General features: G+C 31.5%; 1 protein-coding gene and 1 non-coding gene across 5 annotated transcripts; one reads left to right on the forward strand and one right to left on the reverse strand.

The window, feature by feature from the left end:
- Positions 1-2563: 2563 nt before the first annotated feature.
- TRNAE-UUC (transfer RNA glutamic acid (anticodon UUC)) lies at positions 2564-2635 on the forward strand. The gene has a single exon. It is a non-coding gene; the product is annotated as a tRNA-Glu (tRNA).
- A 1875-nt stretch (positions 2636-4510) lies between these two features.
- On the reverse strand, positions 4511-9856 carry LOC120067249 (AT-hook motif nuclear-localized protein 11-like). Of its 4 annotated transcripts, none has more exons than XM_090307996.1 (6): positions 9809-9856; positions 8235-8730; positions 6396-6463; positions 5789-5920; positions 5135-5296; positions 4511-4930 (listed from the first exon to the last, which is right to left on the reverse strand). In XM_090307996.1, the coding sequence occupies exons 2-6, from the start codon at positions 8644-8646 to the stop codon at positions 4700-4702; spliced, it is 1005 nt and encodes a 334-aa protein (XP_090164122.1). In that variant the 5' UTR covers positions 8647-8730; positions 9809-9856; the 3' UTR covers positions 4511-4699. The 4 variants fall into 4 exon arrangements, with proteins under 4 accessions (XP_090164122.1, XP_038874704.1, XP_038874703.1 ...); XM_039018776.2 differs by having other exon boundaries at positions 9546-9847; XM_039018775.2 differs by lacking the exon at positions 9809-9856 and adding an exon at positions 9435-9620.
- Positions 9857-10887: the final 1031 nt, after the last annotated feature.

Raw genomic sequence — 10887 nt, forward strand, 5'->3', positions numbered from 1 at the left:
CTTTTTTTTTAGAAGATGAGCAAGTTATGGATCAAAGTCAATAAGTCAAAAACCGATACAAAAAGATCAATAAATCTGAAAACGGATACAAACATATCAATAAGTCCAAAAACCGTCCATTCAAGAAGATCAAGTCCAAAGATTAACCACCCAAAAGGTTAAAAATGCCTAAACATTAAAGTTTATATATTAAAGAAAAATAATTAGATAATAAATTTTAGAGATGTTAACACTTCTACGAACAAATAAAATCCAGGTCATTTTCAAGAATTAAATTTGATTTTAAAATTTCATGCGACAAAATTGACGACATGCCCGATAACGCAAATGCATTTCTATCTCTCATATCTTTCTCTCTCAAGAAAGTGATGGCATCCAAAGAATTGTTGTTGTTGGCAAAGGCAATTGAAGAAAAGACTATAAAATTGCTTCTTGAGAAAGCCAAATGGAAAGTCAAGATGTTACTGAATCAATCTGAAGATCCCAGTGAGTATCCACCCTTAAAGTTTCAATACAAGGAGCAATTATCATCACATTGTTCACCTATTGAGACATGTGAAATTGTTGGTCCTCGTAGTCAAATATAGTTTGTCGCAACACTGAAAGAAAATAAAAGAAAATATTATTAATATCGAATAAACAACAAATCTCAATATACACTACAAGAAAATATACTTTTAATGAAAAAATTTTAATGGTGCAAACAATTTTTGTTGGTAAAAGGTAACTTATAGCAATGCATTAAAGATATGTCACAAAATATCATTATCAGCGATTTTTTTTTAATCTGCATCACTAAAAGAATTTGCAGTACGAGAAAGGGAGTTTACGGAAGAGAAAGAGGGAGAAAAAAGTGATTAAGAGATAAATTGGGCAATTGCATCCAATCTTTGAGATCTTCATGGTGGAAAAATTAGTCATGACCTTCATTTATACCACTAGAAACTGTTTTGCAAAAGGCAAAAAAAAAATCCACATTAGCATCTCATCATAGGGATTGAATTCTTTCTTTAATGTGCTAAACTAGTGAACTATGGCAAAGAGCATTGCAGTTTATAACTACAAAGGCTAAAACGTACGATTCAATCTAAAAATAGAAAAACCTAATCCAAGTATGATCCTCGAGGTTGTTCTGTGTGTTTTATTTTTTTTTTCTTAGGTTGATATTGTGTGCGATAGGGAAAGAAAGAGAGTAGAAGATGTATTGATATTTCTTTTCAAGGGTTTAAAGGTTAGGACAAAATAATAATATTAAAAAAAATGAAATTCGTGAAACCCACAACCTTGGAGGTTATGGCAAACAAGAGAGTAGAGGATAGTTTGAAGGTTTTAAGAATTAAATAAATAAATAAATTGAGAAATTAAGGAAAATTTAGGAAGTCGTCACGTTAGAAGATTAAGGGTGTGTTTTCAATCATAAGTGTTATTTTTCCACTTAATATAATATTGACACTAATAAGATCTACCTAACTTCAATTAGTAATTTGATTGCCTATTAGAGAAATTTGTGAACGAGTGTTGGGTAAACGATCGGGGCATATGAAGGGCAAAGATTGTGGATCAAGACCAAGAAATACTAGGAACGATGCAAGTTATCAGCATGCTAAAGAAACAAATGCTTAAGTTGCACATTTGCAAAGTGTGGTTGAATCACAACAAGCCGTTATTGAAGAAATCTTAAAAAGGTTGACAATTCAAGAAGGAACATCTACCACATAAAGGAGTTGGAAACAGTCGAATGATAGTTAAAAGGTAATACTTATAAGATATTCTTCTCTCAATTCTAGTTTGTTAAAGTGTTTGATTAGATTAAGTGTGTTGAAGTGCTTTGGCTATCTACAGTTATGGTAGTCTTTATGTTTAAATGTGATCAAGACTTCTATAAAATAAGTTATTTTTGTTGATAAAAGATGGTTGAGCTTTGAAGTGTTTGTTCATGTTGATTTTACATGCTTTCGTCATTAGGAGTTTTTGTTTTGATCGGCTAGGGTGTTCTCTTTTTCTCTTTCTTTTGATATTATGAATTTGGAAATGTTCTAATGTTGATAGAAAATGGTTGTGCTTTTCAACTCCTCCAACCCCCATGATAGTTATTTTGATGGTCTTTTTATGGTTGTTTCTATATTAATGGGATTTGTTTACTTTTGTTGATATAGTGATCAAGGCTTCTATGAAAATGAGTTATTTTGTTGATAGAAGATGGTTGTATTTTGAATTGTTTGTTCATGTTTATTTTGGTGTTTGTCCCTACATGCTTTCGCTATTAGGAGTTTTTGCTTTGATTTCAGATAGGTTTCATGTGTTCACTTTTTCTCTTTCTCTTGATATGAGGAATTTAAAAATATTCTAATGTTGAAATATATAACAACTAAACTTGTAATTCAATCATTTGAAAAGATCAAAAAAAAAAACAACAAAATAAATAAAATATTAAAAGTAGTGACTAGTGAGCACAAGAAAATATATTATAATAATAATAATAATAATAATAATATAAAATTTTTCACCAAAAAAATGGATATTAAGGAAACAATTATATTATTTAAATATAGTTATCAGTAATTCCGTTGTCGTCCAGCGGTTAGGATATCTGGCTTTCACCCAGGAGACCCGGGTTCGATTCCCGGCAACGGAAATTTAATTTTGCTTTGTTATTTATATAAATAATGGTTTTATGGTTTTCTTTTTCTTTTTCTTTTGAAACGTTTTTATCTTAGCAGATTTTCTTTCTGATTATTTACAGATAGCACTTATTTCAAACGTTTCATCGGGCGGTTAAGTTCACGATTAAGGTTGATTAGAAACTTATTTCTAAAAATAGGCTATTTCTTACCAGGAAATTAGAAAACAATATTAGTTTAAATTTACAAATTGATAAATAAATAGAAGCATATTTGGTTGACGATCTAAATTTTTGTTCTATTTCATTTGTTAGAGAACAAAAAGAAAATTTTGCTATATTTGAATTTTTTTGTTCCTTCCAATTTAAAAAAATTTAAAGACTCTAAATTTATTTTTTAGTACGATGGGAGTAAGAGGTTCGAACAAAAGTCTATCTTCAATTGTGAATTTAGGAAACACATGAAAAGATTAATAGGTGTTATTTCTTATTGAGAATCTTGATGAGTGAACAGTTGGTAAATGTGTATTGGACATGCCAATTTGTTCGCACAAGATTTCCGGAGAAACATGTTTCGTGGAGTTAAACTTGTTACATGTAGATTTGATGTAGATATGGTTTGATTTATAGAACTTGATCCTCTAATTCTCTTAATTGAATGTATACGCTTGATTTGAGAAAACGAAATGCGTGAAGTCCTCAAAGTTGAAGTCTTGAAAGAACCCGTGTATCTCTAGGAGACTTTGTATATTTGAGGAGTAATTCAACTTTCATGAGTCTTATGATTGTAGAAAATTCTCTCTAACCTCTTTGAAGTTTAAAATTTTCAACCCTCACAAATGAAGAGAACTCCTCTAACCTCACAAATGAAGTTTAAAATATTAACTGAGCCAGCGCAAAATAATAACACATTAAGTTATTCATATTAGGAAAAAAAAAAAAAAGAGGAAAATTTAGACAATTATATAACTAACCTATTTATTTAAGGTATATGTGTAAAAAAATGATGATGTATTTGCTCTAGAGCATTAGATTTTAGGAGAGAGTGTTGGTCTACCCATGTCTAAGGCTACGTTTGACATTCTAATTAATCATAACCATTTTCTGCATTTGCTAAAACATATTTAAATTCAAATTTCACGTCATGCTAGCTTTTAGATTCATCTAAAATTAAGTGAAATTTTTAATTAATATTTTATAAAAATTGATTATAAATCTATTTTAGTTGTGGTATCTAAAATAAAATATTTTTGTATTTATTCACTAATTTTTTTTAAATTTAAACTAAAATTTACCAAACAATATTTTTCTTACATTACACAATTACAAGAATCTAAAATATATAATAAATATTTATTATTCTTTTTGAAAGTTGGAGTTTGTGGAGGCAATTTTTAGGATGAGGAATTTCTATCTGTTAATTCAAAAATCGATTTTGCTGATTTTCATAATTTAGGAACATTCTGCAATATCTCAAGTTGACTCATTTAAATTGAACACTATTTTGTAATATTTAAACAAAAAATATATACGTTACAATATTGAAATTTAAACTTTTAAAAATTATGGTGAAACATTTTGATTATATTTGGTTTGTACATATTCAATTCTCCGATTAAAAAAAATCTTTAAATGCATTTAAACCTATAACTTGTGAAAAAAAATATATAATTTTGTTTCGAAGCTATATCACCATACTTATCTTTAGCCTCCTTTACCATTTCAATCTTGAAAAATTTAACCAAAATTCTACTTGAAGACATCTCTGATGAGAGTGCCATTCTCCAGCCCGCCCTGTGAACATTTATACCTCCGACATGGCAGAATTTTCCTCCAGACTAGAAGAGGAACAAAGATAGAAATAGTAATGAAGATTTGAATCAGACCCAATTTTCAGAAAGCCAGACTTGGATTCATGTTCATTGGTTACCAAAAAAAAAAGCATAAACTACAAATTAGAATGTCAATAATCAGGATCTAACCACAGCAACATAAATCCAAACTCAATCTCACTTAAATTAACCTAACAGACTTCACAAGTACTCAAGACATGTGGGACAATTACCAACTAAACTGCTCTCAACCGCGCATCAGATCAATGTCAATGTGCGCATTGCGCATGTCCAGAGACTGCGAGGACGGCCACATACTAACCGACGACGTCGGAGTCAGATTCTGATTCTGCTGCACGTTCGCAATTGCTACTGCATGATCTACTGACTGATGATCTGAGTCAATCACGCCTTCAACAGCTTCCCTCTTCTTGTACTTTGACTTTGAACTGCCCCACATGAAGCTCCCTACTATCACCTAATCACACATTCATGTTTCGATTAGTCTCGTCCCAGTAAAAGACACGACACGTCACAGATTCAACCGTAAGACTCCAACAACAATTCACAGACTCCAAATGCAGCAGTTTGATTATAATATATAATAGTTTTCATTTGAATTGAGTTTTTGACAGAGCATTGGAACGCAAGTCTGCTGAACTAACTGAAACCAAGAAGCTACCTGAACCGGGGTTGCTGCGATAAGTGCTCCTCCTACTCCACCACCGATAACACGCCCATCAGGGCTAGCAAGGGAAACACTCAGACCACCAGTGCGGTTCCTAGAACCAGCAACTTCTCCAAGGGCATATGAGCCTGACAGACATATTATCTCAAAACGACCCTACAGATCAACAAATTCAAAAATAGAATTCAATTTCATGACACGAGTTTAAATCAGTTCTACAGAAATAAAATCCAATAGACTATGAAGCTGTTCAAATTTGCTATTGTAATATGATAGGATTCAAACGAGAAAAACAAGGTTATCAATACCACCCACACCCCCCCCACCTAGCCTCTAACACTAGGTTCAAATCTCACAGTAGTCGCATGTCAAAAAAAAAACATTAGGTTCAAATCTCACAGTAGTCACATGTCAACAAAAAAACATTATGTTCAAATCTCTTAGTAATCGCATGTCAAAAAAAAAGCATTAGGTTCAAATCTCACAGTAGTCGCATGTCAAAATAAAACATAGGTTCAAATCTCAACGTAGTCGCATATCAAAGATATTAAAATCTAACAAAGTTCTTGACAACCAAATGTTCCGAGGTCAGATATCCAATGAAAATATATCTCCAACTCCATCATAACATCAGAAAAATAGACAAACCTCATATGTGACCGTGCCTCCTGAAGTCGAAGGCTGACGAAGAGTAACAGTGGAGACGGCACCATTTGCTGACAAGATGCATACAACTCTTGGTCCCTGCTGTGAAAATGACATAATCTTGGCACCAACATCCTACATATTAGTCAAATAAATATCAAAGTTTGAATATGAATGTAGTTTCTTTATAGAATAAATAAGATCCCCAGTATCTCATATAAAACATCTATTTTTGAAACAATTGCTACCACTCAATTTTTGAAATACATGGCATTGGATGAAAATACTTTTTCAACAAGATGATGAAAATACTTTTTCAACAAGATGATGAAAATCTTGAAAATTCTGAACTATTCTAGTTTTGGCCCATTAGATATGATATTCTACCAAAGAACAATTAAACAAGTATATATATATATATATATACTCGCACATATAAGGCCATGTTTACTATTGACCATTTTTAATGCACCAACGAGATCATGTTTTAAAACAAAAACAAAATCATATACATTTCCCACATGAATTTGTCATAAATTAGTCATGATATGAATGGAAGATTAATGTTTTGTGAAAATAAAAGAAACAGACAGATGAGGAAACAGCATACTTCTCCTATTCCAATGGTGATAACATGTGGAGTAAAGCCCATGCCAGCTGATCCAGAAAGTGTTTCACCTACAAAAAAGGAAAATTACATTTTTTATACTAGTGAAATTGCAGAAAATTGGAACCCGTTGAGTTAATATTTTTTTAAATTCAGTTGAGCTTGGAAGAGAAGATTGTACTGTTCCAAACAAGAGACACATCATGGGCAATTAAATATCTTAGGAATCTGTTCACAAAAAGATTAAGAGTCTGTTTGGATTGACTAATGAAAAAATGTTATTTTCCAAAACATCATTATTATTTAAACTCTTTTGATAAAAATTGCTTAAAATACACTTTGAAATTATTTCAAAAGTTATTTTGAACAGTTGCCAAACACTTCGATTTTTTTCTAAAATGACTTATTTTCAAGATTAAACACTTAAAAAGTTAAACTAAACACACCCTAAGACATCTTCGAAAAAAAGTTTAATAATTTCCAATAACCAAAAAATAAATTGTAACAATAAGTTTCAAAAAAGAAAATTGTAACAATAGGTTAGAGTTTTGTTTTGGTGGGATGAGAATTAAAAAACTATCCTATTCTTGTCATTGGTCTTTTATTTACATCCAATTTGATCCTTAACTTTCAAACATTAAATAGTAGTTCATTAACTTATAGAAATATATTATAGTTATTAATCATTTTCATTTTGTAAATATTGAACATAGGCACAACAATGTTATGTTCAGATCTACCTAAATATGTATGTTAGGACGCATGTAGCAAGTCAAATATCAAGTTTCAAAACATATTTACTTTATATCAAATATTTAGGGCTAATAATCACTTTTGGTCTCTAAACTTACATGGAAGTAACAACTTAGTCCCTTAAGTTTGATTTGTAATGATTTAGTCTTTGTACTTACAATTTTGCAACAATTTAGTCTTATAGTCCTTCTCGTGAAAATTATTATTAAGATTAAATGGCATTTCTTACCTAGGTAAATCAATAAACTAAATAGGACCCAATATCTTTATAAGCTATGAAGTCTAAATCGTTAAATAATCAAAACCAAGATTTAATTTGATGAAATTTTTTAGGACGGAGATTAAATTGTTACAAATTTGGAATTACAAAAAATAACTGTTGCATACTAAAGTACAAAGAGTAAATTAAAAAAAAAAAAAAAAAAAAAAAAAAAAAAAAGGGGTACAAGGACTTAATGCTTACGGATCGAACTTCAAGGGCTAAATTGTTATCTCCATAAAAGTTCAGAGACCAAAGTGATTATTAACCAATATTTAATTCTAGTTGGGTGTCCACTGCTACAATAATTTCATATTCAAAAGCTTGGGACTAAAATAAAATATATGAGAATTGAAGAACTAAAATAGATGAAAGTTAGGGACAAGATAAAACAAGTATGGAAGTATAGTAATCTAAATAGATTTTTAAACCTAAAAAGGGAAAAACACAAAAGTATCACTTAAAACAAGTTTATGTCTTTATGATGCAAAAACTTACTTAGAAATTAGTCATGAAAGACAATTTTCTAAAACTGTTTTAAACAAGAAAAGTTAAGCATTTTCAGCCCTTTAAACTCTCCAAGAATAAACAATTATACTATTAATGCTACAGTTTAGATTTATATTTTTAAAACCCCACCCCCTCCTCTCTTTTTGCCACATTTATCCCTTAAAATTTAGTAAAATAGTCCACCATTAATCTCTTTCAACTAAGAGAGAGAAACTTCTTTCCCCAAGAGAGTGATGAGGATAATTCAGAAACCAAACAATTATTTGAATACAAGAGATCTATTATGGTGCAATGCCAAAAAGGATTCAATAAATACTTACAAAGAGAAGCCAATTGTTGCTTCTTTCCAGACCCGGGAGGCCGTCCCCTTCCCCGCTTCGGGGAAGAAGCTACAGTGGCTGGATTGACAGCAGAAGGAGAGGGAGACAGTGCCAAAGACACAGTCCCTTCAGTTCCATACTTGCGAGGTCGGCCTCGCTTGCGTTTCACCGGCTCACTGGCAACCACTCCACCAGATTGAGCCCCTACATTGCCACCATAAGGTGAAATGGCAGGGTTAGGGTCCATTGGCAACCCTGATCCAACATTGTTGCCTCCAGTGTTGGTTTGAAATGCCACATTTGGGTTAGTAGAGGAACGCAAACCCTGTGCACCAGAGCCAGAGTTGCTAATTCCTCTCTGCATATAGAACGATTGCGACCCCGATAACGCCATCGGATCCCTTCGATCCATCTAGTTTCTTATGGTACTTAACTTGAAATCTCAAGAAAAATAGGCTTCAGGTTCTAAGAGGAAGAACAACAGCAACTACTACTACTACAACAAAACACAGGAAGGACAGTTTCTACAAGGTTAGAATATCATTTGAAAATTGAAACTACCATGCATTTCTTGGAAATGAAGATGAGAAAGTCGAAGGAAAAAGAAACAGAGGGAAAAAAGGCAAAAGAATTGAAGGGAAAGGGAAGAATCATAACAAAAGAGTAAAAGGGGGTTTGATTTAGAACACACAGAAACTTGGCACCCAAATAAAAACACAAAAAAGAGAGAAAGAAAGAAAAAGCTTGAGGTTGAAGATAAGGGGAACAGAGGAAGTAAAACCGGTCCACAACCACCAGCACGTTATCAACAACCTTAAACACCAAGCATCTTTTCAGGAACAAACTTCAAATCGTGAGAGCAAAAAAAAGAAAAGAAAAGAAAAGGGTGAAAGTTAAAAACTCCAGAAACAAAAACCACTCAAATCCCACAAACTTTGAGAAATGCTAAAAGAAAAAAGGGGGCTAAAAACAGGACAGAGAATGAAAAGAACACTTTCCAGTTTCCTCCAGTCCTCTCTCTCCCTTTCTCAACTCAAGCAAAAGAGAGAATGAGGAAAATTAGAAGAGAGAAAAATATCAAAATGCCATTCATTCAAAAACAGAAAAACAAACCCAACTCCCCATTCACTGTTATTTCTCAATCAGCAACATGCAAAGAAGAAGATGAAGAAGATGGGAAAGGAAGAGCAAGAGTCAAACCATCAAAATTAGGAGAAAAGAGCAGAAGAGTCTCAGAAAAACAAAGAAAGCAAAATCACAAATTAGAGGAGAAGGATAATGCAGGGGGGAAAGGGGATTTTGGGTTGATACCCATTGAAGAAGAGCAATTACTACAAAAACCCAGAAGGTAATAATTCAATACGGAATCACTGAGCACAAGTCTTTATCAGAATACATATTTCTAGGGTAAGAAGAAGCTCCTTTTTACTCTGTTTTTTCTTTGTTTTGTTTTCTCTCTCTTCTGTGTGTTTGTGATTAACAGACGAGTGGTGGATAATGGGCTGATTTTGCTTTACGAAGGGAAGGAAGAGAGATTTGAGAAAGCAAACAAAATCTCTTAACAGAGAAAGCACCTTTTGTTTTTGGATAACATTACACTTTCTTCTTCTTCTTCTCCTCTCTCTGTTTTTAATTTTTTTTTTAATTAAATCATTCTTGCGGTTGACAACACGCGCTTGTTGGCGCGTGATTAGAGAGCATTTGATGTGAATTGCTAATTATGAGATTCCAATGAGCACCAGCACATACTCACCCAGTGAATTTTGGATTTTTTGCATTTCTTTTCTTTAAAAAAAATAAATAATAGATTTAATTATAAAATTAGTCCTCCAAATTTATTTTAAAAATTATAATTTAATTGAGGTAATTTGATAAAAAAAATTAATATTTATCAAGTTTTATCGAATCGGAATGACTAAATTTTAATTTTTTTTAGGATCAAAATTATCAACTCAACTAAAAAATATATTTTCATCTCGAGTAGTTTAATCTTGAGTTGAGTTAATAGTTAATTAGAGATTGAGTTAAAAAATTTGTGTAATACTATTTTTAAATATAGAAAAATGAATTCAAATATTTATAAATATAAAAAAAAATTATTATCTATCTACGATAGATCTTTATAGACTATTATCTATGTCTGTCGTATCATGATAAATATAGATAGTAATCTATATTGTCTATCATAACCTATCGTAGATAGATTGTGATTAGGGATGTAGGCCCCACAGGGACTCGTCCCGAACGGAATGGAGAATCCCCAATTAGATAGGGAATGGGGGAGGGAATGGGGATAATTTTTTCCTCGTTGGCTAAACAGGGATGGGGACGAGGATTATATTCCACATCTCAGTCCCTGCCCCAGTTCTCCGCCTCGTTCCGATAAATATATTATATAATTATATTTATATAATATTAATTAATTTATTATTATTGTTGTTGTTATAGTTGTTTATTATAACTCAGAGTTTATAATAATAACTATTATTATAATTGTTATAATAATTATATTTTATTAATATATTTTTTACAAAAATTGTGGTATAAAAATTAATCTTCTAATTTTCATTTCAACCTTTTCGTACTTTAATATATTTCTAAATTGCTAACATTAAAGACTTTCTATCTTAAGCCATAAATATTGTAGTATTTA

The sequence above is a fragment of the Benincasa hispida genome, chromosome 12 (assembly GCF_027475165.1).
Source record: "Benincasa hispida cultivar pf3 chromosome 12, pf3_genome.v1.1, whole genome shotgun sequence".
NCBI classification, from domain to species: Eukaryota; Viridiplantae; Streptophyta; class Magnoliopsida; order Cucurbitales; family Cucurbitaceae; genus Benincasa; species Benincasa hispida.

Bases quoted from the DNA above. Each gene is read 5' to 3' on its own strand.
- LOC120067249 (XM_090307996.1), bottom strand. From the start codon at position 8,646: ATGGATCGAAGGGATCCGATGGCGTTATCGGGGTCGCAATCGTTCTAT. The intron at 6,464-8,234 runs GTAAGTATTTAT...CCTTTTTTGTAG, and splicing joins GCAACAATTGGCTTCTCTTT to GTGAAACACTTTCTGGATCA. The intron at 5,297-5,788 runs GTTTGTCTATTT...GTTGATCTGTAG, and splicing joins GAGGCACGGTCACATATGAG to GGTCGTTTTGAGATAATATG.